Raw genomic sequence first — 24,615 nt, 5'->3', positions numbered from 1 at the left:
CAATCAGGCAGACGACCTGCGAGGGGGATAGGCGTAGGCGTGGGAGCAGCAGCAGGCAGCGGAGGCAAAGAGCAGACGAGCGGGGGAGGATACAGAACGGGGGATATTATAGGTTAAAGCGAACGAGCGCGAGGGCAGGGAGAAGGCAAGAACAGGACGAAAGCGCAAAGGAAACGAAAGTCGATCGAGGCGGAGTGGTGACTTACAGCATCGCGGCCGCGTATGCGTGCGCGCTGCCACCGCCACCAACGCTGATCGGTGCGCTCTTCATCATGCCCATGCCCATTCCACCCATCGGGCCAATGCTCATCCCGTCGTCCCATCCGCCCGCCCCGCCCTGGGCCATCCTGCGCGGGACCGCGCCGGGGCCGCTCATCACGCTTGGCATCTCGTACGAGCCGTGGCTCGCAGGGGACGCGTAGCCAGAGCCGTTCGAGTTGACCGAGCCGCTGCGCTCACGACGAGGGCCGGAGGGGGAAGTGTCGTCGGTCATGCGCTGGTGGAACATCTGTTGTTGGTGCTGTTGCTGGCGCTGGAGGCTCATGAAGTACGCCTGCTGGGAGCCGGGCGCCATCGGGGACACACTGCCGTTCGCGTGGCCGTGCGAGGATGTCGGCGGGGTGAAGAGCGCAGGCCCGCCGGGGACCGACGCACCGAACATCTGCTGCGACGCCCAGGCGGCCTTGTCGTCGTGGACACCGTGTTGCGTGCCGCCCATGCCGCCCTGCTGCATGTACTGCCCCTGGAAGTGAGCGTGCATCGGGCCCGAGCGGGGCTCGTACATCGAGGACATCGCCGGGTTCTCGAACGAGACCGAGGACGGGCTCTGGACGACCATCGGCGTGTGGGGGCCATGGGTCGCGGGGCGGGGGAGGATCGTCTGGAGCTGGAGGTTGCTGCGCTGGGGGACGTTATGGGCGAACGGGTTGGCGCCGCGCATGTCGTCCATGGGGATCTCCTCGTGAGCGGAGGGGACGGGGGCAGGGGTGTAGTCGTCATTGCCGTACTCGTCGTCGTACTCGCCCTCCGCACCTTCTTCCTCGATGGGGCCGGCGTTGAGAACCTCGACCTCGCCAGAGAGGATCATCTGGAAGGCCTCGCCGCGGACGGGCTCGTCAACGCGGGGGAGGCCGGAGCGGTCGCGCCATTCATTGAGTTCGCGACGGAGGGCGTCAGACTCGAGCTTGAGGAGACGGAGCTCGCGGGCGGCGAGGAGGCGGTGGCGGCGGGAGGCGTGGATGTGGGCGATGGACGAGTTGACGATTGAAGACTTAGAGGGCCGGCGGATCTGGGAGAGGTTGGGGAGGAGGCCGGCGAGATCCTGTGAAACGAGATGGGTCAGCGCGCCTAGTCGGGCGGGGCAGTAAAGCGAAGACTGACCAAGAAGCGGCTGTTGAGAGTCTCGCGGCGGGCGCGCTCGACGGCGTTGTGGGTAGCCCTGCGCTCAGCGGTGTTAGCGCGACGGCTGGGTTTGCGCTTGGCCTGGGCGGGGTTGGAGGGAGAGGAGGAGTGGGCAGACTGGGCGCCGTCGGCGGGAGGGAGGGCGAGAGTCTGAACGGAGCCGGAGGGGGAGACGGGGGTGCGGGGACCGTTGGAGTCGGAGGAGGGCGAGTTACCACCAGAGGGCGAGTTGGGGATGGAGAGAGGAAGAGCCATGTCGTGGAGAGGTGGTGGTGAGAGCAGAGTACGTGGGGGAGAGACCGTCTAGAAAAGCGAGGGAGGCGTTTTACCGCGAAGTCGTGTGGGCGTCGAGGGAGATGGGGCGGGGGTGCGAGAGAGGGCGGGTACGCGACGAATCAGCGGAATCCGGCCTGGTCTGCAGAGGGTGGTGGAGGGTGCGGCGGGTGCGGCGGGGGTGGTGCTGGGGAGGGTGGGGAGGGTGGGCTGCTTGGTCGATGGTGGGGGCGTGACTACTAGTCGCGAGTGTAAACTCAAGCGGTACTAGACGTTGGAGAGGGCGGATGAAGGCGCTGGCTTGCTTGGAGGGGTGGGCGGATGGGGAGAAGCCGGCAAGGGTCGCGAGATCTGGGTCGCGCGCGATAAGGACATTGTCGGGCAGCGGGGGGCGGGGCGGGGACGGGAGAAGACGGGTACTCACTCCAGGCGGTATCCTTGGGACGGCAGGGGAGAGCGGAGGGGAGGAGCAAGGCGAGGGAGGGCGGGAGGAGAGGCGGGCCTTCAAACGGGGACCATGCGACGGCGAGAGGGCGAGCTCCAGACGGCGGTTGCCCCCGCCCTCGCCATATATCTCGCCCTCGGCGTTCCCCGGGGGCCTTGGCCATATCAGGCAACGGACCGTGAAACTTATCGCCCGCCCTCGCCCGTCCTCGTTCCGGCAGAGGCCTCCGCCCGGCCTCCCTCTCCGACGCCGCCAGCTCCGGCGCGTCGAGGGCGATGGATGGGTCGCCCGCCGCTGTACTGTCCGCCGCGCGTGCGTCCCCGAGCTCTCTCTCGCTCCGTCCGTCGGCCTCTGGCGCCCGCCCATCACAAGGGCCATCGCGCGCCCGGCCCTTTCTTGGTCAATGTCGCCTTCGCCAACTGTTTGTCCGTGCCCCCGTCGGCGTGCGCTCAGCCCCGTCTCGCGACCGGATCCTCGCGCATTGGCACCGTCGGAGAGCACTGCCTGCCCGCGTTTGCTCGCGGCAACTCATCCGTCTTCTCGTCGCCTCATCCTCCAGCCCTCCTCTCGCACGCTCCGTCGAGAGAGAGAGCCCAAGCGTCCTCCGACGATCTCCCGCCGCCTGCCCGCCTGACTCGGCGCGCCTCCCGCCTCGAGAAGACGGCCGTCACCTGCGCCCGCCCTCGCCCGTGCACGCCGCAGTCGCGCTGCCGTACTCGCCCAGGCGCCAGGATGGTCGATGCGACGCGCCACAGCCGTGTCTCGAGCGTCCCCGCCTCGTTCGACAGCTCTCCCAGCCGCGCACGACGACAACATCCCGGTCCCCTTGCCCACATCCCCCGACGCCGACCGTCCACTGTCCGCCCTCCCGTCTCCTCTCGCCCACACGCGCCCCCACACATCCTGCGCCCAGCCCGAACGCGTCTCCTCGTCAGCCTCCGTCTCCGTACCAACCGGCCCGTCGATCGAGCCCTGCCAGGGCCCGACCCGGTGCGCACACTCGTCCTACGTTCGGGGTACATCCGCGGACGTTGAGCGGGCGGCGGCAGCGGCGGAGATGGGAAACATCGTATGTCGAGACGTCGGTGGCGGGCGATCGAAGCTCGTGCTCGCGCCCAGGAGGTGTGATAGAGCTGATCGCGCGTTCTGATCTCGCGTCGCCCTCCTCCGAGCTCTGCCCTGCGAATCCGATCGTGTGAGCCCCGTCTCGCGACCCTGCACTGTCCACGGGCGCCCATGTCGATCCGCCCACTGCCCAGCCACGTCGAAAGACGAGATGGCAGAGGCCAGGGCGCGAAGCCCGAAGACAGCTCGAAGTAGCACTCAGTGCCGAGCGCCGAGCAGCGCAGCGGTCGATGCCAGAGAGGGGCGCGAGGGCGATCAATGCGCGCACGCGTTCGCTCGCCTTTGCCTTGCTTCGGGCCCGCGCGTGCGCATTCCCCCCTAGCTCCTGTGTTCGCCACTCACGCCGCGCGGTGTCCGGTCTCTCAAGTGCTGGCCGTGTCGATCGCGTTGTTTGCCAGATCTATGTTGCCCACGATCTACGCGCCGGTGCACCCCATCCCCGTCCTCCAGGCTCCGAGTCCAGCCACACACATAGGAGAACGTCACGCTCGTTTGTTCACCGGTTCACGATCGAATTGGCGGCACGTTTGCCTCCATATGTTCTCTGCTCCCCGCAAAACACTCGCGCCGTCTCCGTCGTCGGCCCTCGGGATGGGTTCTCACTGCTCGCAGCGCCGCCGCTGCCTCCGCCTCCGTTCGGACAGCGTCCCACCTCGTCCGGCCCCTGTCCGGCGTTCAAACCGCTTGAGTGCCTGGGGCAGCCCACGAACCCAGCGTGCACCGAACCGGCCTCGTCGCGAGCCCAATCTGGCCACATTCCCCGCGAGCTTCGCGCCTCTGCATGCACGGACAGCCCTTGCCGCGGGGTCCGGTTGTACTCGCGACACATCATTTAATTTCCGCGCACCCCGCTTCCGTCTTCCATCCCCGAGACCGCTTCTTGCAACGGACCTTCACCCTCCGACGACCTTCTCCTCGTCCTCCGTCGCCTTCCCACCACACACTGACCCCAATCACATGCGCAGCGCAGCGCAACCTCCGCTCGTCTGCATCGTGCGCACGACGTCATCCGAGCATGTGAGTACGGCACCGCCATACTTGCTACTTACAGACCGCGGTACTCTCCTTCTCACGCGGCCGCGAACGCCTGGCCAGCAAACCACGCCCGCATTCCGAACGCCGTGTCTCGGACTCGCCAAGTTCCCCGCGCATCATGTCTTCGTCTAATCACATGCACACGCGATCCCGACGCCCGATCCAGCGTCTGATGCGCCAGCGAAAACTGTTTTCCCAGCGAACGTCGATGCCCGTGGGCGCCAGTGCCATAGACGGCGGTGTGAGCCTCGAAGGGAGGAGGGCTCGGCGTCGCGTGCGCGCGCACGCACTTGCACCTGGGAGGGCCGCGCCAACGCGGGCTGCGAAGTGCAGTGTGAATTGGCGGCCCATTGAGCGTCCATCGCGCGCTCGCACGCTGGACTGAGCCAGCTGCTTCGCGCAAATTTACAGTTGAGTTTGGACAGCGTCCCGTTCATCGATGCGCGCGGCGCCTGCGAATCTTCCGCCTCACAGCCCACCCGAGATGAACGACAAAAGACAGCTGGGAACGCGCGCTGCAGGCGAACGGGCCGGAACCACCTCCGGAGCTCCACACCCCCGCCCCGGGCTCGCCGACCGTATGCAGTGAGTACTGCTCATAGATGGTGCAGGCAGGCCCTCCCTCGCTGCACCGTCTGTGTGACTGCACGTACGGTCGTCGAGGGTTTCGCGAGATGAACGTTCATCCGTTCCATGTTTCGGGTCCTGGTCAGGACGCCTTGACCCCCTTTTCTCCCCCGTCACTCGTGGTCGGAACAGGTGACTTCAGGTATGACGCTTAGAAACCTGTTTTAGCTGTGTGTAAGATGGCTGGGTAGCACTCACGACGCCGCGTTTGACAGGCAGCAACTCCGACAGCTGCAACAACACCGCTGGCGTCTATGGTTGCTTCAGGCTCCGACTCTGCCCCCATGATCGTCAGGAGCGCCAAAGTGCTCACACCCAGGTGGTTCTCGCTTTCGTAGCAACGGGCTCTCTTGCTCATACCATGCAAATAGGCGTCGTCATTTCCGCCAATCCAGGGTGAGTGGGCATTCGCTGGAAGATTGTCTTAGCATGCGCCGCCACTCGCCGGGACGTGCGAGTTGGTGGCGTGCGTGAGTGGGGTGCAGCAGTGCCGAGAGTCGTGCGTTTCCACCCCTTCAAAGTTTAAACGTGACATCAGCAGGTGGAATCCAGGCTTATATCTCGGGGACCCCAAATATTATGTTCGTGCTTCTGTCGCGGTTCCTCCGCGTGATGGTGCTTGCGGCATGATTGCCGCCGTTCGAGGTGAGGTCAAGTGTAATTGACACGTCGCATGTCTTCTGACATTCCCCTTGCGCTCAATTACATGAGGACACAAGTCTAACACGCACGATCTCGTTCGGAGTGGCGGTTCTCCATCGCTATGCACATGCAAGCTTTCTCAGGACACCCCAGTCTCGCGGCACATCCTAGTACCTACTTCCCCCTCGATCATCCATCACTCGACCCCGTACGTATCCGACTCCCACGCGCACCGTGGCTTATTGCGCACGACAGTCCAAAATTTCACCCGCGTCACAACGCACTGCTTCCTGCGTGCAGTAGTGTGCAGTGCGCAGTGCGCAGCCTGGTCGTGCGACGCCGGGCGACTGGCAGCTCTGCGCCTCGGTCACGTTCATGGCATACTCTCCTCTGTTGGTCGGTAGGCGCGTCGTACAACGCATGCCGTTCCGGGGCTGACAGAAACTTCTCGCAGGTCGTTTTGTGGTAACGTAAGATCCACTAATAGTATGTGGTGATGGCGGGCCGACGACGAGGCGCGTCCGGGTGGGCCCTGCGGCGGATATGCATCGCGCACCCCTGGGAGCCTCTCACAGCGACGCACGAACTTCGAAGCCCACCACTGGCTACCGCCGTCCAATCCTTGGCGAGAAATACCCTCACGCTCCCGCAGCTGACTGAGGTCGAGACGCAAAGTATACATACTTGGAAGACGCGCGGGCGCAGCGCACGATCTGATCTCGTCAGCGTCCTGCGCCTACCTAGGCCCACCCCCGAGCGCCGAGTCACGGCGGTGAACGGCTCCCGATCACGGGCGCACATCATCATCAAGTCGTGGCGCATGCCTGCCTTCTCGGGACGACGTCGCGGGGACCTGAACAAACAAAGCGACGCGGGGTGCTCCTGGTTGGAAATGTTCCTCGGTACGTTCTCGAATGCATGGATTGCCTCTCCATACTTGCTGCTAATCGCTGCAATTGCTCGCGAAGAGCGTCCTGCCCGCGGGTCGCGACTCGCGATCTAAACTTGTCGGAATGATGGCACCTTGCCAGATGAAGGGACCAGGGCGCGGGGCTAAGTTTGCGCGTTGACGAAGACGGGCGGAACAGGAGTGGTAGATGATCGTACCGTGGCTGCCCGTGTATCGCATCATTGCTCGACGCTGACGGTCCTTGCTTTACTGAGAGGTGGACACTGGGTATACAGCATCGGCCAAGGGGCCTCAGAACAGTCGAGTTCCGGCACGGCGCCTCCCCACACTCGAGCGAACCACACCGCACTCGGCCGCATTGAACGTCTTCGAGGCCGAGTGCCTCCGACGGCTGCAGTCAGACAAGTGTTGCAACCCGTAAGTCTAAAAATATCCCCCACAGACGAACGAGCGATCGCATGCACACCCAGAGCCACTACGCACACTCACAGGAGTGCGACGTTGTAGGAATATAGGATGTCCACCGTCCAGAACTCGCTCCGGGCTCATGACATGCCATACATACTTGCAGCCTGGCGCCGCCCCGTAACCCGTTCGGCGTGTCAGCCGCGATGTGTGCCGCCTTTGGGCTGTGGACAGAAGCTGTCGCCGCTCGCGTGTCGCGCCCACGGAAAGGGAAGCCCAGTTGGGCGCCGTGCGCGCGCACGTTACGCGTTCCCAGCCTGCGTCGCTGGGGCGCGGCCCCGGTCCACCGCCGACGGGAACGTTGAGACGCGGTGCGTCTGTTGAGATGTTCATATGTTGGTTCAGCGATGTTGGGGTCTGGCGAGCTGCGATCACTGATGTTTTCCCGTGCACTCGGGCTCCAAGCTTCGCCGTCGTCGACGAACGCTTCCGTGTCATGTTCTATCGTAAGGAGCACGCCGGGTCTCCCCGGACTACGCAGAGATGCGCTTGAGCGTTGAAACGTCACCCCGCCGATGGTGGTGCTTCCGCGAAGGAGCCCCTTGGATCTGATGCAGCCCTGCACATCAATGCATCAATGCTGTGCGGCTCGCGATGGCTCGTGATTGTGCGGGGGATATACAGCGGGGGAGATCACCTCAGATACCAAGAACGACGGGCCTTCCGACGACACAAGGGAAAGCACCGTATTGCTTCCAGCAGTGAAGAGTAGACAGTGGCATGTCAATCCCGTCCATCTTCGCCTTCAACTCCGTCGTGATCAACACTTGAGCAACCGTACAGCAAGCGGCAACGGTCACGACATCGAACCCACGTCCGCTGATGCGCCCGCGCCTGTTGAGGATCAAAGCCTTCGGGCTTCTCGCTGCTCTGGCGCTGTGGACACGGATCACCCGGTCTCACTGACTTACCACCCGCGGATCGTACCCTACATAATCTACGCGCAAGCCACGGCGGCTATATTCGCTACGCGAGCCTGCAGGGTCGGGTTCGGATATCATCGTGCCGATCGTACTACGCACCGAAGGGCTCGACTCGGGGAACGTGGTTGGAGCGACAATGTCGACGGAACAAGCGATTTCGATCATCGGGCGACTCTGTTTTTCTCAAACCATGGCATATACAAACGAGAAGGCGGGAGAAGCAGGTATGTGGGCTGTCGGCCTCGGGTGCGGCGGGGAGGGCCCGAACAGGAGCGCGTCGGAGATCTCGAGATGTGAGATGCTTCAAGTCGGCCACGCTAATACGAAAGCCCTGGATGCTCAGATACTTATCAGAGAGCGGATTACCATAGATTGGGGATAGCGCCGGCATGCCAGGATCCCATCTCCCGCTGCCATCTCGACACCCCGCTCGCGATGGCCATGGGGCGCCCAAGAGGAGTCGAGACGAGGTCAGCGGACCGCAGCGCAGACAAAAGCGCAACAGAAGGCCCAGGCGGAAGTGACGGACACGTGGCGGGGCGGAGCACCCTTCGGACATGGTCACCCGCGCAGGGAAGTACAAGGGCTCGGAGGAGTCTGCGGTTTCGACTGCGGGCGGCGCGCGTCACGTTTTATGTATGTGGGACGCGCCCTGGGCTCAGTTACGACGGCGGAGTCGCCAACTGTGGCAGCGGGCGAGCCTATTTCTGGTCCGAGGCCTTTGGCTCAGTCCCGTCAGGATCTGCACGAGGGCATCACACCTCGGGCATAGGCATATGTTCTGGCCAGGTAAATCCGTGGGAATTTGAAGTAAAATGTGTCATTCTGCTAGCATGTCCAATCGCCGTTATATCCGTGTGACAGTTATACTATCTCGGGCATGCCGCATGCATTTCCCGTGGAGAGAAAGGCAACCTTCCCCTTTGCTGCCCGTCCAAGGGACATGCCAGGGAAATGCTACCTTTCCCTTGCATGTCAAATTCAGGTGTGGTGGTTGCAAAGGTTAACACGGGGCACACAGCAACGGTGTGCACCAAAAACAGCAATATGCACGTCCTGCTGCCCCACGGCGCTCGACATAGGCCTGTGAGCTGTGCAATGCCGAGAAGAAATGCCATTGACATGCAAGGGAAAGGTAGCATTTCCCTGGCATGTCCCTTGGACGGGCAGCAAAGGGGAAGGTTGCCTTTCTCTCCACGGGAAATGCATGCGGCATGCCCGAGATAGTATAACTGTCACACGGATATAACGGCGATTGGACATGCTAGCAGAATGACACATTTTACTTCAAATTCCCACGGATTTACCTGGCCAGAACACATGCCTATGCCCGAGGTGTCAGCGATCAAACCTGCACGGACGCGGACCGTGATCGGGAGTACCGTTTAACCCGCTCATTCTTAGGTGTCGGTGAGCACTTACTGGACAATCACGCCGCCTTCAAGGGCAGCTCGGGGCTTGGGCGTAACAGAGAGCTGCGGGGGCAGCGGTGATAGCGACTGTCGTGCGCGCTGCAAGGGGATCGATGCGCTTCCACGGTGACGCCGCGGGCGCAATCAGTGCCAGGCAGTGGACGGATGAACGTTGCGCGACTTGTGTCTGTCGCAGGTCGGATTTTACGTCACTGTCGTAATCTTGCAGCGCAGAATGGGTGTGAGGTGAGTCGGGGGCAATGGTTGAGCGATTTGAGCCTGTGAAACTAGAGTCTTGCAGGAGGGAACTTATCCCGACACACGGAGGGGCCCAGGGGGAGAAGGAATAAGTGTTCGAACAAAAGACGATTCATACGGGAAAAATGGTGGTGGACGTAGCAAAGGCTCAGAAGCAACCTGAGTACTGTGCTCTTCGGTTATCTTGGCATGGCGATGTGCGAGGGAAGTTGTCATCAGTGCTGGCAAGGAACGGAGGAATGTTCGGCGGAACGACGAGGAGGAAAGGTCGGAATGATCGGCTGCCGGGACAGGGGTCAAAGGACGAAAAAACTGAAGGGATGTGGTCCCGGGGAGCAGAGAATGGAAGTCTGAAGGTGGCGGATCGACGAAGCGCAAGATTAGGGAGAGAATGAAGAGATCGTCGGCGGACTGTTTGGTTACCGTGACGGTCCCGGGAAGCTTGTGCTACAAATGTTCTTCTTTGAGGGGCTGATCGTCAAGCCAGGCCGACCGCTCCGGCGGTTGCGGGTGCGTGCGGCGCGCGTGGCAGAGAAGGGAGAGACGGGATGGAGAGAGACACTGGCACGTACAACACCTTGGACTTGAGGCGTGAAACATATTTTTCAGCTTCTTGAGTGCTCCGTGAGTGGTTCCGTGGAGATGCAGACCTCGAGTGACGAAATGAAGCCCGGCGAACGTCCGAAATCCGAGAATGGTCCTCGGAGATTGTTAGTGCAGGAAGCAAATTTGTGACCGCGCAACTTCTTGATACCGAGCGATCCCGGGCCGATCGGCCCGTGGGCCTGGCGAGCGACGGTAGCTGCGGCTACTAGCGCAGGAGGAGAGGCGCAAGCATTGGTTGTCGAGCTCCACGTTCGCCGCCGCGCTCAACGCCATCATGGTCCGTTGCCCACCCAGCTATCAACTTATCCCCGAACGTTCGGCAATCGAGCACACGTAGCTTCGTCGCCGTCGCCATCATTCCATCTTGCTCTCCTGTTGCGGACTGAGGGAGAGTGGCGCTTAGCGGAGCGCGTGAGAACGATGATGTAAGAGGTGGGCGAGAGGTAAAGAAGTCCGCGAGGAGTATTTACGACCGGAGCCCCTACGTACTAGTGTTCCCTACTATACGATACTATTCTTATGCTCAGAACTAAGGTCCTTCGACTTATACGGCGGTTAGCGCGTATAGAGAAGGGCGCGCGACAGAGCGTATCTTGTGGCGCTTAGTTGAGAATAAGATCACACGGCGCGATGCGCGGGTTTAGTATGTAGAAGAGGATTGGGATTCTCGAGGAGCGGAGACTCGCGTCCTTATATACATACAGCGGAAGCGTATTACTAATACAGTCTAGCTACTTCGAATCCTATCTGAGGTTTTCTACGTATATTCGAGAACAGACCGGAAGGTTGAGTCATAGGAACGAGTCATGGTCGAGTCATACAACGGGCGCGAGAACATTCCAGTCTATACTACAAGGATCGGGGTGTACGAGTCTAAGTTATTCCGAACTCATCCTTACTGACCTTTGATCAGTGCGTATCCATAACATCTCCTCTGCGGCTCTCTTCCTCTCCGTCCCCTTGTATCTTGCCCAGGAGAGCTTCCCGATACTGCCATCGCTGGCTCTGCAATGGTACCACCACCCGAGTTCCCGATGATGGACCCCGACCTCATGCAGCGCACGCTCTCTGCGCCCCCCTTCGTCGCCGTCGAGGGCGTCTTCAACCTCCGCGACTTCGGGGGCTACCCTTCCTCCCTGCCCGCGCCCTCACAGTCATCCGCGCCTGCGCCTGCGCGAATCAAGCCGGGCTACCTCTTCCGCTCCGGGGACCCGTCGCGCATCTCACCCGCAGGCGCCGCGCAGCTGCGCGCGCTGGGCGTAAAGAAGATCTTCGACCTCCGCGCGCAAGTCGAGATCGAGAGCTACCAGAGCGCGACGCCCAGGATCGAAGGTGTCGAGTTCGTCAGCGCTGCGATTTTGGAGGAGGCCTTGGACCCGGTGGCGATAGCGGCGAGGTGAGCATCGGCGCATGTGTGTAGTATCCCGGAGGAAGTGGGGAGAGCTCACAGCTCGTGTGCGGCGCGTGGGGCAGGCTGCAGCACTTCGCGGACAACGAGGCAGATGTGAGTCGCGTTCGACTATCTCATGGGCAAGACGCGTCTCAACGGCGGATGGCGTGGGCGGCAGGCGTTCGTGAAGCTCTACACGCACATCCTCGACACGGCGGGCGGGGCCTTGGAGAAGATCTTGGTGCACATGCGTGACAACCCGGACGAGCCGTGTCTGGTTCACTGCACCGGTGCGCCCATCCTTTCTCTGTTTTCTGCCTGCCTTCGGAATACTCGCGCTCACGGAGTTGCAGCTGGCAAGGATCGCACCGGTAACCTCGCTGCTGTGATCCTCCTGGTACGTCTCTCCCCCGCCGCATCGTGTGAAATCTTCTGCTTACCGGCACATCATGTAGCTGCTCGGTGCGCGCAACCAAGACATCACGTCTGACTACACGCTCACCATGGTCGGCCTCCAACCCGCGCTGCCGCTGCTTGCCAAGCGCTTCCAAGCGCTCCCGGCGTTCCGCGACAACTGGAAGGGTACACTCAGCCTCGGGTCCGCGCAGTACGCTCTCTCTTCTCTCTCATCGAGCGCGATCTTTCTGACGTGCGTGGAAGCCCGGAGACGATGTCCGCCATTCTCGACGTCCTGCAGACAAAGTACGGGGGCGCGGAAGGGTATGTGAAGCAACACACGTCGCTAACCGACGCGGACATTGCGCGCATACGCAAGAACATGCTCGTCCCTGAAACGTGATTGTACACGATGTCGTATGGTACTGGAAGTACATTGCTGGCTCAATGGTCATGACAATTTGCCCGTGCCATGCGAGATTCCTTGCGGGTGATTTTCCTCGTGTCGGTCAAATCTCGCAAGCCGCAGATAATCCAAGAGAGTGAGCGGTTTAAAATTTCAGCGACCTTGAGATACAGTTGCACGAATATACATTAACGTCAAAAGTGCAGGGCAGAGAGGGCGCCTCGGCGGATGCTGTGATATCACATCTCTGCGGCTTTCGGCAGCGAGCATGTCAGTACGCCGGTGTCTGGGGTGGGAGGTGTGTTCGACGTCGAAGTCATGGAGTGTACGCGACGACGATCATCATCTAAACAGAAAGCGAGACTGTAGAGAAGGCAAGCTGCCCGCCTAAGTCACCGTCGCCGTCAGCCAGATTTTCTGTGCTTGGGCCGCGGTGGCGGTTAGGGAACTTACCGATCTACATAAGACGTGGTGCGGATCATAGCTTGGATGTCCCAGCGCCTTCAGCGCAGCGTCCATGACCACGGGACGCAGCACGCTTCTTCGGCCGCACCTTCGCGACGAACACAGGGACTTCATGTCCTTGCCAGGACTCGTCGCGCTCATGCCTTCGAGGAACGGCAGCGCCATGTGGAATCGGGCCCGGGCGCGCACATTAGACCGCGCTGAGTTGCGTCCAGGGCACGAGCACCTGGAGGGACCGTCGCACCTTCTCCCGTTTGTCGTGGTATTCGGCTGGGTACCCGAGGGAGAGTCGCGCGCGATCGTCTGACCCTCCGGAGAGAAGGGCAGAGACGTTGGCGGCGCTGAATTGGAGGTCAAGACTCGTCCAACTGGGGCTCTATCCCTCGATCCAGATGGGAGTACGGCAGGGAAGTCGCGGTAGTATTGTTCAAAGTGGATGGTTGCGGATGGGGAATCGCGAGGTGCCGGGCGATGGCATATTGGACGTAGGTGATGGGGAGACGTTTGAGGCTGGGGAGTTAAAAAGGACATAAGGTGTCGACCCGAGCCTTGATCCCGCACGGAGAGAAGCGGTCTTCCGTGACCGCTAGTTCTTCCAGGGTCGAGGAGCAAGAGGCGAGGACGTAGAGTAGATCATGAAGCTACTGCAGGTCACACATTATCAGCATGACACGGGTGAGTAAGCCACAACGAAGGGGGGGGACCAGTATGTGGAGCTTTCGCCGGGATGGCACGGGAATTACGTCGGTGTGTTGGTTCATGGAATCACGTCAATGAATCTGTATGTTGATCTACCATCGTGGCAAGCGGTCCCATGAGATGGAGATACTCGAGGTTGGGGGCTTGCAAGTCGAAGCAAAATGCACGGGAGGACGGCCAATGACGGTGGGGAGAGACGGCCAAGTCGCAAATTCGAAGAGTGTCTTCGGATAATGACAACACGTGATTTTCTGGCTGCGAGCCGCCCTCGGATTCCCCAAACTCCCTCATGTCTGCTCGCGCACTCCACCACCACCACCTTCTTCTCCTTCTCAATGCACGAACTAGACCAGCCCACCACTCAACGACATCGCCGGTTCTGGCTTGACGATGGAGATCTACTACTCAGCAACCGAGGCATTCTCTACAAGGTCCATCGCGCACCATTCGAACACTGCTCCAGCACATTCCTCTCGTCACTCCAACCGTCGGATGGGATCGTCATGGAAGGCATCAAAGCCCTCCGAATTCCGGACAATCGGCAGGTAGACACGGAGGACCTGGAGGTACTGATAGAACATGTATCGGGCGATACGTGAGTGCCTTCTGCTCTACTCTGCACAGAGGAAGTCATGGAGGCATGCGAAGCCCTATAGATGACAGCACACCCTTTCCGAAAGTCGCATCGCTTTTGCGAGCCTCCTCAGAGGGACAGCTCGATTTTTCTGCCGTGAACACTCTCGCCCGGAGTCACCTCGAACGCCTCTTCCCCACCGGACACGATCTCTTCGCCCGGTCGGAGTATGCGGAAGAGGCTCTGATACTGTCAACACAGTACAACATACCTTCGGTGAGTATCTCTCGTTCTTGCACAATGCGCGTAAACCCAGATCCCAAAAGATCCGCAAACCGCTCTTCTACACCGTCGCCACCCACCCACACGAACATGACGCCGCCGACATCGCGGCCGCACACCCTGCCCTCTCCCCCGATCTCGCCGCGCGATGCGAGACGCTGCTCGAAAACCTCGTCTCGCATTTCACCCCCGTCCTATTCACTGTGGCGACGGCCGGGCACATGGCGTGCACGGACATCTTGGCAGAGCAGTGGATGTCGCTCGTGATCAGCCCGGCGCTGGAGGACAACGGACTGACGCGGCCACTGGAGACCCTAGAGCGGATCATTGGGATTGACTGGAGAAAGGAGGGGCTGTGCGAGGAGTGTGTGCGGGACAAGACAGAGGAGTGGCGAGGGGAGCAGGAGACGGTGTGGGAAGCGATGGACGCGTGGGTGGGATGAAGCGTATGAAGATAACGATTCTGTAAGATACCGGGGATAGTAGGTAAGTGTTCCAACCTACTTGTGACGTTTATCCGGAGTCCAATGTTCAATGCCAGTAGATGCACGTTGCATGGAACGCGTGTTCCTAGCACTACTGCCAGGAGAACCTCTCTTTGACGGTACCCAGACAATCAATACAATCCACCGACATCGCTGAGGGAATTCTACCCCTCCTGGAACTATGAAACAATCTTCGCCGCCGTCGTTGTCCCGCATTCCAGTTCCATCTCCGAGAACCTCGCCTTCTCCGCCTACACTCCATGTTACGCAGCTTAAATCCCGGCGACGCCGGCTTCGGCTCCCCACCGTGTGTGACAACGCCGTCGGCAGCACCATGCTCGCACCCCGCAGGTTTACTCTCCCGCAACTGGCCCACCACGAGCAGTCCGTACCTCGCGGACCGGTTCGTGCGACATCATCGCGGTGGACCGCGACCACGGCACGGCCATCTCCTCGATAGGGCGCTCACGCGGAGGTCGTCAAATGGACCTCACCGTGCCCGCGGAGAACTCCGCCGCGCTCACCGGGTGCCGGGGCGTCTTCGGGTTACGGCTTGTTACAATACAAAGATCAAGGACAACCTGGGGAGCGAGGAGCCACAGAGGAACTTGATCGACGCCGTGCTCGAGCACGGGCTGCAGTGCTTTGTGTGGAGTACGCTGCCCAGCTCCGACAAGCTCTCGGGTGGTCCGTTTGTGTTTCGTATCTATGAAGGTACGGCAGTTAGCCTGACAGATCGTCGATGATGCTGATGAGAGTCCCAGGGAAACACTAAGTAGACGATTATATACACAAGACGGGACAGCTGGGGATGTTCATCTACACACGGGCAACTTGTACGAGAACACGATCTTCCGCTCGCACGTGGAGTACAACGAAGAACAACTTACAAGACCGCATCGAGTTCAAAAGCACAGCAATATAGTTCCGGGCGCAGCGTATACGTGGCAGTTTCCGCACACTGTCAGCTTAGACGCGAGTGGGATCCAACTGCGCCTCCTATGCAGGCCCCGGGTCGACGGCCGATTGCACCGATTGCAAGAAGACTCACCCAAGGGAGTTTGGCGCATGCGACGCCATGAGAGGAGCACAGGACAAGTTTCTTGGAGATTTTCTGTTTTGGAATTGCGACAAACGACCTCCAGCTGGAGTAAAGTTGTGACTCCGCACCGCGAGAAAATTGAAATGCCATTGGTTCAATCTCCACCTCGGCAACGCCCGTGTCGCACTGCCATGTACCAACCAGGCTCGCTGCCCTAGTACTGCCAGTACTTGTCGACTCTGTAGAGCACATATCTAGAGCGTGCGCCTACGAACCCAACAGCTCGCTCTGCTTGCGTTCAAGGCCTCAAGGACGCCGGCGTCACACAGTGCAAACCGACTCTCTGCCTTCAGCCCTGCGCCAAGAACACCCCACCCTCCACCCAGAGGTCCACTCCCACCCGAACCTCCTCCCTCTCCGTACGTTGCTAGAAGCCCACAAGGACCTTCTCCCGCGCTGAGGAGGCCGATGCTATCGCGTACCGGGCCATGAACTTCTTGTCGCCAGAGAAGAAGCGGAGCGACCGCAGCCTGCCGGAGGGCGCTGCGCACAGGTGATCGGTGGGGAGCCCCAGCCCGGTGTGGGGCCCGCATGTGGAATGCCACGCGCAGCGTGACCCCCTGCCACGGGATAATCGTGTCCAACACGCGTGCGTAGGTTTCCCCGGTTCGTACTGGAACCAAAGTTGACACGAGACAACAACATGGAAAAAAAAACCGCAAGCCTTTAGTACCCGATCGCGACCGCCTTGCCCTGATAGCTCTCCCACTGCGGGATGACCACGTCCACGATCAAATGCGCGACATCCTTCCGCGACACGGTGTACATTCCCTTCAGCAGTCCACTCGTGCTCGTCCGGTACGGCGCCTCCTCGCCCTTGCCTTCGTCAGCCACGCACTTGCCGTCCGTGAAGAACGCCGGGCGGACGATCACCACCTTCTTCAGCTCCCCAACTCCGGGCAGTCCCTCCGTACTCTCCCATCCGGGCGCCAGCACCTCGTCGATGACGACGTCCTCCGGGTTCCAAGGCGTGCCCATGCAGTGCGAGAGCATGCGCTCGACCCCGAGCTTGTCACGGTGCGGTGCGGGCAGGAGGATGCTGTAGAAGGGCTTCATGGGGAGCGGGAGCGCAGAGTGCTCTTCGCGGTTCATCCCGTAAGAGGTGATGACGACGAAACGCGGCTGGGACTCGGGCGTGCGGAGGGACGGGGGGAGGGTGCGGATGACGTTGGTGATGGAACGGGTGACGAGGTCTGGCGGAGTCATGACTATGCCCCTGAGGAGGACGAGGAGGAGGTTGGTGAAGCTCGGCTTTCCGCCTGCAAAGGGAAGTGTGAGTGGGCGGCGACAAGGGAAAAGTAACCAGCGCGACGTACCGACGGTGAAGAGAACGACGTCAACATTACCGTTTCCGGCGACGAGGGCAGACGCCCAGGCGGCCTCGAGAGTGTCGGGCTGGAGGGTGTCGCCCTTGACGAGACGGGCCTTGCCGCTCTGGATGTAGGGCTGCATTTCCGGGTCGGCGTCGAAGCAGTCGGGGTAGCGGAGGAGGTACGTAACCGTCACACCTTGCTCTGCAAGGGCTCGTCCGTCAGCTCCGATCTCGACAGCCGCTAGTAGTCACTAGTACTTAGCGATTCGATGGGCGATCAGTGAGCGTTTGAGCATCAAACGGCGATCACCGTGTGCTGCCTCAATTGAACCGCATCCCTTACCAGCGAATGTTACCGTGCAAGGTGGAGATTTCCCTTCGTATGTGGAAGGTCTGCCTAGGGGAGACTAGAGATTTCCGTAGGTGCGAGCTTGATGGGAAATGACGTTCCATCATGAACTCGAACCACACTTCCACTGTCGAAGACACCTTGGGAGATGCTGTCTCGCACCCCGCCAAGGGAATCATGAAGACCGCGTACGGAAAGGCCACTAATTTGAAGGCGCAAGCAGCCGCCCTTCGCTAGGCTCGTCCTCGACCCGGAGGTATGGCATCCAAGCGCATGCAGAGTCCAGGCGCGCAACAAAACTCACGATGTCCTTCAACAGTATTCTTCCATCACTACACACCAACAAACTTGAGAACTTGACGACATCCTCGCCGAACGGATGGGGTAGAGGGTAGGCACACCCAGGTGGATTGGCGGCCAAGACCGGCTAGTGGGCTACATTGCTCTAGCGCAGCGGGGGTACATGAAACTTTTCTAGTGGTGCGACTCCTTAGCGATGGCCGACGCGTACGGGTTGCGCGGGTCGCTGCGGTGCGGCTCGGCTGGAGGAAGTGGTGGATGGGACGTGTCACTTTGGCGACGCGCTGGGAGAAGAGCAGGACAGACGCACCCCGAACGGCCATGTCCTGGAGAGTGCTGACACCGAAGGCAGTCACCACACTGGCGGCAATGAAGGGCCACATAGGCTTGAGAACCTGGCGGTGGAGGGGAGGTAAGCAGGTAGTCGCGAGACGTGGAGGAGAAGACGTGCGGGAGTGGGCCACTTGCGGAGACCAAGGAAGCTCATGATGACAAAAGGGCCCTAAGAAGGCGTCAGACAGTGAAAGAGGCGGTTGCGGGAAGCCGACTCACGACAAGGAGGTGGTGGAGGGAGAAGCAGACGTTGAAGTCGACGAAATCGCGGCGGATGTCGGAATGCCCTCCAGCGCTAGCGGCATTCTGCTGGCATAGAGTCTGTTTACTTAGGTTTACTGGTAGTTACAAGTGCCCATTAGCTGAACTTATAAGGCATAAAGACGCTCATCATAACGCGCCCCTAACGCGCGCGGCGGCGCGAGTCGCTGCGTTCCTGTCGACTGTCCTTCATACCTCCACCATCCCCTCGAGTTTGCATACACCGCACGTTCTCACAACCAGAGCGGGCGTGTGCATACATCGATGGCGCAGTCACAACTCGCTGGCGGAGCGGCCCCAGCAGTAAGTCTTCAGTGCGCTCTCCCCAGCATGTACCAACAATCCCCACCAACGATCCCCACAGTGGAGGCAGTTCCCCTTCTTCGACGTCGTTCCCGTCAAGGACGCACATGACCTCGGCAGCTCCCCTGAGATATTCCAGGTAACGTCGCTCCGTTCCAGCGCGTGCCTCGCACCCTTGACCAATGCATGCAGAAAACTCCAGAAATATCGACGACAGTAGCGTCCTCCGTCGGGCTCATCGTCGCCGACATCCATGGAAGTGTCTACCTCGTCGACCGCGACTTCGAGATTGGCAAGGCCTGGGTCGCGCACGTCGGAGGGCGGGTCACGCATATGGCCGAACGTCGAGGCATCCTCATTACGCTCGGGGTGAGTTGCGTCGACCGAGCCCAGGTATATGCGTCCTCTGATCGCGGCGCAGGAAGAGGACGCCGTCCGACACCCGCTGCTCAAAGTCTGGGACCTCCAGGCCTTCGACAAGAAGACCGGCGCCCCGCTTCTCCTCCGTGCAGCTAAGGTCCAGAGCGGGAACCGCCCCCACCCCGTATCGACCATCGCCCTCTCCGCGACGCTCGCGTACCTCGCTATCGGGCTCGGTGACGGCACCGTCATTCTCTACCGCCACCTTGACCAGTCTGTCTTCTCCACCTCCGGCTCGCTCAGCACCCTCCCAAAGCCGCGCGTCATTCACGAGTCTTCCACCGAGCCGGTCACCGGCCTCGGATTTCGGGAGCCGTCCGACGACAGCCCAAACATTTACCTCTTCATCGTCACCATTGGCCGCGTTCTATGCTATCAAGCGTCAGGGAAAGGCAACGGTGCGGCGCCCATCTCGGTCGACGAGATTGGTGCAGGACTGGGGTGCGCGAACATGGACTGGAAGGCGCGGGAGGTGGTCGTGGCGAGGGACGAGGCGATATACTTGTGTGGGACGGAGAGCCGAGGCGCGTGCTTCGCGTACGAAGGTGAGTTCATCCTTGCATCACAACGCTGCCTGGTTTGAATAGCCTCTCCTCGCAGGATTGAAGTCGCGGATACACACGTACCGCAACTACATCGTCATCATTTCCCCACCATTCGCGCCGACAGCTACCGCTGCGTCAGCAACAGTGCGCAACTTTGTCGCGAAGAATGTCGCTCCTGCCGGGTCTGAGATCACGAAAGTCACGGTCTTCGACCTGGAGAACAAGTTTGTCGCGTATACAGGCACCTTCATGGAAGGCGTGCGGGAGATATTCTCGGTGTGGGGAAAGCTGTATGTCCTCTCCAACGACGGAAAGGTAAGTACGTTGAAGCTTGTCTACGATCATGCATTCAACTTCCTCCGCAGTTGATGTGTTTGGAAGAGAAGCCCACGTCCACGAAGCTCGACATGCTGTATCGCAAAGGGCTCTACGTCCTTGCCCTCAACATCGCGGAGACGCAGCAGCTCGATGAGGCCCACGTAGCCGACATTCACAAGCAGTATGGAGATCACCTGTACACGAAGGGTGACTACGACGGTGCTATGCAACAGTACATCCAGACCATGCGCTATGTGCAGCCGAGTTATGTCATCCGGAAGGTAAGCACCCATCCCTCCCTCCATATTCTTCCGAATCTGATGTCGTGGCGTCTCTAGTTCCTGGATGCTCAGCGCATACACAACCTTGTCACCTATTTGCAAGAACTGCACTCGCTCGGGCTCGCCAACTCGGATCATACCACCCTTCTCCTCAACACCTACACGAAACTGAAGGACGTCTCGCGGCTCGACAGCTTCATCAAGCGCGAGTCTCTGCGAACGACAGGCGATGGAGACAAGGATGAGTTACCGTTCGACCTGGATACCGCCATTCGCGTGTGCCGGCAAGCAGGTTACTTTGAGCATGCGTCGTACCTCGCGAAGAAGTATGAACGCCACGAAGACTACCTCCGGATACAGATCGAAGATGCGGGCAATTACAAGGATGCGCTCTTGTATCTTCGGAGACTGGGGGCGGAGGCTGTGAGTGACGTGACATGCTGTTCGGTGGCCGAGTGCTGATAGATATCGGCAGGCTGAAAGCAACCTTGCGCGTTATGGCCGAGCGATGCTCGAGAACCTCCCAGAAGAGACGACAGACCTCCTTATCGACCTCTGCACCAGCCTGTCGCCGTTGACGGTTGAGCCGGAGCAGATCGAGATCGTTTCAACGAGGCAACAGCAGAGCGGCGGTCCATCCTACCTCTCGTACCTCGCTCTGAACCGAGTGTCAACTGCTGGGCTCGCATTACCTTCAGACGCAGCACCCTCTCCATCTCAACCAGAACCTCCACGAGATCCCGCCAAGGAACCTTCCCAGACTCCCTCTCCATCCGACGCGACTCCCGAGACGACCACCCCTGTGAAAGCGCCTCCACCAACTGTGAAGCGCCCATCTCCCCGCCTTTACTTCGCGCATTTTGTCGACCATCCCAATCACTTCATACGCTTCCTCGAGACCGTTGCGCGGAAACGCTGGGGCCAGGCACTGGAAAAGTCCGGTACGCCTCTCGCCGTGGGGACCGACCCGAACGCCGACGAACAGGCTGAACAGGCGGACCAGGTCGCCGTCTGGAACACCCTCTTCGAGCTCTACCTCTCCCGCCCGGGCGCTGACCCCACCACGCACACGGACACCAAGGCACTCGCTGTGCTCGAGAACACGAGCCTCCCTTACGACACCACGCACGCGCTCATCCTCTGCTCCACACGCGCGTTCACGCCCGGGCTCGTCCTCCTCTGGGAGCGCCTGGGGATGCACGAGGACGTCGTGCGTTTCTTCATCGACCGACACGGCGCGGGGGACGCGGGCGCGAGCGCCGAGGTCGTCCGCCGGCTCGCACAGTACGGGCCCGGGCGCGCGCAGCTGTACCCCCTCGTGCTCCGCTTCCTGACGAGCACCCCGGCGCTGCTCGCGAAGCACCGGCGGGACGTGGCTGAGGTGCTGCGGGTGATCGATGCAGAGAATATCATGCCGCCAGTGAGCGTCGTGCAGCTGCTGAGTCGGAACGACGTCGCGAGCGTGGGGCTCGTCAAGGAGTGGCTCATGCAGCGCATCCAGAGCGCGCGTGAGGAGGTCGAGACGGTGAGTGGCTCGCTGTGTGTTGTGTGACATGAGCGTGGGGTGCTGACAGCCACCGCAGGACCAGCAGCTGATCATGTCGTACCGGCTGGAGACGCAGGCGAAGGTGCGCCAGGTGGAGGAGCTCGCGGACCCGGACCGGCCGCACGTATTCCACGTGAGCCAGTGCTCGGCGTGCCAGGGAGGGCTCGACCTCCCGGCGGTGCACTTCATGTGCAACCACTCCTACCACCAGCGGTACGTCGTTTTCAGTTCCTTTGCGCGGACAGACGTGCTCACACGCTCGCGCGCAGGTGTCTGCCGCAGAACGAGACGGAGTGCCCGAACTGCGCCCGGGAGCACGGGATGATTAGGGAGATCCGGCGGAACCACGAGCGGCTGGCGGACCAGCACGACCTGTTCGTGTCCGAGGTGCGCGAGGGTGGGTTCAGCGCGCTCGCGGGGGGCTTTGGGCGCGGGACGTTGAACATGGCACGGGTCGACGACGTTACGGCGTAGATTATTCCCAGCATAGGTTTTTCTAGGGACCAAGCCACTTGAGCAGGACACACGTTGCGGCCCAACGCACCCCTCCCATCTTATCATAGGAGGATTAGTATATCGAATCGGGAGTGAACGAGCATGGGGTAGGCGCGCGTTGTCCTGGCCTGGCACATGATAGACGCTCGATGCAAGTGGCAGTACCATGTGCCACTGAGATTTTCTCTTAAGTGTGGCGCAAGTATGGTGCGACGGAGGAATCAAGCACTCACAGCTCCCTTCCTGCCATGAGGTGAGCTCACCATCTACCCAGAGACTCAGTCGCTGAGGTCCATCCGCAGAGTCAAGCATGAAACTTCGATGTCGGTGAGCATCTCTCAAGTGCAGTACTGTTGCTGCTCACGGTTTGGCTCTAACACTCTCACTGATAGCCCCTCGGCCGGAAAGACGCGTCCCCCGCATCCTTGAAGAACGACGATGACCAGAAGTGCATCTGCCCTCATCAAGCTCATATCGACACCCTGTCTCCCGAACTCCTCGTCATGATCTTCAAATTCGTCCTACGGTGGATCGACAAGGGCGGCTTCCAACGCTCGGACCACTCTCATCGCATGCTGTGTCCCCTGTCACTCGGCGCCGTGTGTAGGCGTTGGTGCATGATCGCCCTCGACACACCAGCGCTGTGGACCGTCATCGAATGGCAGCCTCGCAAGACTCGGCGGGAGTACTCAGAAGAGATGCAAGAGTCTTTCCTCGGACGTTCTCAACATGCTCCACCCTATGGAGCGGCCTGGATAGACGAGGAGGGGGGTGTCGACCCTTCTGTGGCCCGGCACGCTCATCGGATCCGTAACTTCTTTATCGGCGATCGAAGCGAGCGCACGCCTACGCTTGACTTCGACCTGCCCGTCCTCGAGCAACTCACCATCGAAGGCCCACCCTTCGGTCTCTCGAAAACAGTTAGGAGATTTATCTCTAACGAGCTCAGCATGGTTCCGCTCTTCACCTCGGAACCACCCAATTTGCGCAGACTCGCCATGAGCGCCACCACCTTACCCTGCCCTGACGCATCTCGCACTCGAGAACATCAACATTCCCGCCTTCAGAGATCTGTTCCCCATCCTCACCTGCTGTGCCTGCAAACTGGAGGGCCTTATCCTCAAGGGCATGGAATACCACGAAACGCGCCCCCGTCGTTACGATGAGCTGCCCACTGCTGGGGAGGAAAACTGAGTGTTTATGAGGACCAGAGACCGTCGCCCCTAAAACAGGAGGTTTCCGATATGGAACCATCTTCCGCTTGAATGATCCGCGACCCGCTGTGCATAGTGAGTTAGCGTTAGAAATGTAAATGGATCCGGACACCCAAACGATGGCGAGGTGAAGAGAAGCATGAGTGCCGGGGCTTGCCGAGCCTGCGCACCAGTCGAGAGGCTAGAAGCGCTCGTTCTCGCCTGTGTTTACTGGACGCGTATTTCAGAGCCACCCCGCCGCCGCCTCGCCCTCATCAACTCCCGCCTCCTCTCCCACCTGCTCGTCCCCCCGTCGGCGTCCACGCACCTCGAATACCCCTACGACTCGCCCTCCCTCCACGGCGCACGCATCCCTGGACGACGCTCGCGCTCGACGCAGTCGGTGACGCGACGTTCGTCACGCGCGTCGCCGTCGCGCTCGGGGTGCCGCTCCCCATACCCGCGCGCAGCTCTCGTTCCGCTACTCCGGCAACTCGCTCGAAGCTGGTCCTGCCCTGGACGGAGCCGCCGCACGCGGGGTTGGCGCTCCTCGCCGACTGTCTCCGCGAGGCGAGGGCGGGCCGCCTCGCATCCTTGCGCGTCGTCCTGAAGGTCTCAGGGCGGCCGAGGGAAGATGCGGGCATGGTGGCCGCGGCGAAGGTACTGTGCAAGGTCGTTGGAGGGGACTCTGAGGCGTCCGAACCCGGTGCGCGTGCGCCGCTGGGACTGAAGGAGCTGGAGATGCGCGTGCAAGACACCGGGGTTCTGGGGCAGATGGACTTGGCCGCGCGCGCAGCCGGGATAGAGAGGATCGTGATCCACTGCCCGTATCCGGAGGACGGCCGGGTCGGGCGCGTGGGGAGAAAGCTGCCGCAGAGAGAGGTACGTACATGCGTTGAGGGGCTCTATGTTGATGGACTTGCCGCTCCCGGAGTTGGACAAGGCGATGGACGGCATGCACTGGTGGTAGAGCACTCGGCGCCATGCGCGGCGACAGATCGTGGAGGAGAAGTGGGGAGATGAGTAGCAGATCAATAA

At 60.8% G+C, this 24,615-nt stretch overlaps 7 protein-coding genes across 7 annotated transcripts; 4 read left to right on the top strand and 3 right to left on the bottom strand.

The window, feature by feature from the left end:
- Window positions 1–202: 202 nt before the first annotated feature.
- Window positions 203–1,656, bottom strand: BXZ73DRAFT_57760 (uncharacterized protein; the record flags this gene model as incomplete). Its single annotated transcript, XM_048021610.1, has 2 exons — window positions 203–1,321; window positions 1,381–1,656. 2 exons carry the CDS (start codon window positions 1,654–1,656, stop codon window positions 203–205), a joined length of 1,395 nt encoding a protein of 464 aa, XP_047871097.1.
- Window positions 1,657–11,174: 9,518 nt separating this feature from the next.
- BXZ73DRAFT_57747 (protein-tyrosine phosphatase-like protein) lies at window positions 11,175–12,311 on the top strand (the record flags this gene model as incomplete). The annotated part of the gene is made up of 6 exons (XM_048021609.1): window positions 11,175–11,518; window positions 11,596–11,626; window positions 11,691–11,802; window positions 11,866–11,909; window positions 11,968–12,119; window positions 12,173–12,311. The coding sequence occupies 6 exons, from the start codon at window positions 11,175–11,177 to the stop codon at window positions 12,309–12,311; spliced, it is 822 nt and encodes a 273-aa protein (XP_047871096.1).
- Window positions 12,312–13,813: 1,502 nt separating this feature from the next.
- On the top strand, window positions 13,814–14,777 carry BXZ73DRAFT_57734 (uncharacterized protein; the record flags this gene model as incomplete). Its single annotated transcript, XM_048021605.1, has 3 exons — window positions 13,814–14,073; window positions 14,127–14,328; window positions 14,379–14,777. 3 exons carry the CDS (start codon window positions 13,814–13,816, stop codon window positions 14,775–14,777), a joined length of 861 nt encoding a protein of 286 aa, XP_047871095.1.
- Window positions 14,778–16,587: 1,810 nt separating this feature from the next.
- On the bottom strand, window positions 16,588–17,761 carry BXZ73DRAFT_83201 (uncharacterized protein; the record flags this gene model as incomplete). The annotated part of the gene is made up of 3 exons (XM_048023879.1): window positions 16,588–17,180; window positions 17,238–17,435; window positions 17,590–17,761. 3 exons carry the CDS (start codon window positions 17,759–17,761, stop codon window positions 16,588–16,590), a joined length of 963 nt encoding a protein of 320 aa, XP_047871094.1.
- A 295-nt stretch (window positions 17,762–18,056) lies between these two features.
- On the bottom strand, window positions 18,057–18,369 carry BXZ73DRAFT_57735 (ATPase, F0 complex, subunit J; the record flags this gene model as incomplete). The annotated part of the gene is made up of 3 exons (XM_048021606.1): window positions 18,057–18,124; window positions 18,193–18,277; window positions 18,316–18,369. The coding sequence occupies 3 exons, from the start codon at window positions 18,367–18,369 to the stop codon at window positions 18,057–18,059; spliced, it is 207 nt and encodes a 68-aa protein (XP_047871093.1).
- A 371-nt stretch (window positions 18,370–18,740) lies between these two features.
- BXZ73DRAFT_93587 (uncharacterized protein) lies at window positions 18,741–22,363 on the top strand (the record flags this gene model as incomplete). The annotated part of the gene is made up of 10 exons (XM_048026685.1): window positions 18,741–18,779; window positions 18,841–18,918; window positions 18,972–19,148; window positions 19,201–19,744; window positions 19,800–20,059; window positions 20,110–20,343; window positions 20,401–20,766; window positions 20,819–21,868; window positions 21,927–22,102; window positions 22,159–22,363. The coding sequence occupies 10 exons, from the start codon at window positions 18,741–18,743 to the stop codon at window positions 22,361–22,363; spliced, it is 3,129 nt and encodes a 1,042-aa protein (XP_047871092.1).
- Window positions 22,364–22,632: 269 nt separating this feature from the next.
- Window positions 22,633–24,547, top strand: BXZ73DRAFT_108519 (uncharacterized protein; the record flags this gene model as incomplete). The annotated part of the gene is made up of 5 exons (XM_048017168.1): window positions 22,633–22,637; window positions 22,687–22,711; window positions 22,777–23,290; window positions 23,978–24,459; window positions 24,512–24,547. 5 exons carry the CDS (start codon window positions 22,633–22,635, stop codon window positions 24,545–24,547), a joined length of 1,062 nt encoding a protein of 353 aa, XP_047871091.1.
- Window positions 24,548–24,615: the final 68 nt, after the last annotated feature.

The sequence above is a fragment of the Epithele typhae genome (assembly GCF_022376455.1).
Source record: "Epithele typhae strain CBS 203.58 chromosome Unknown BXZ73scaffold_167, whole genome shotgun sequence".
NCBI lineage: Eukaryota > Fungi > Basidiomycota > Agaricomycetes > Polyporales > Epitheliaceae > Epithele > Epithele typhae.
This window is presented reverse-complemented; position numbering and strand designations above follow the sequence as displayed.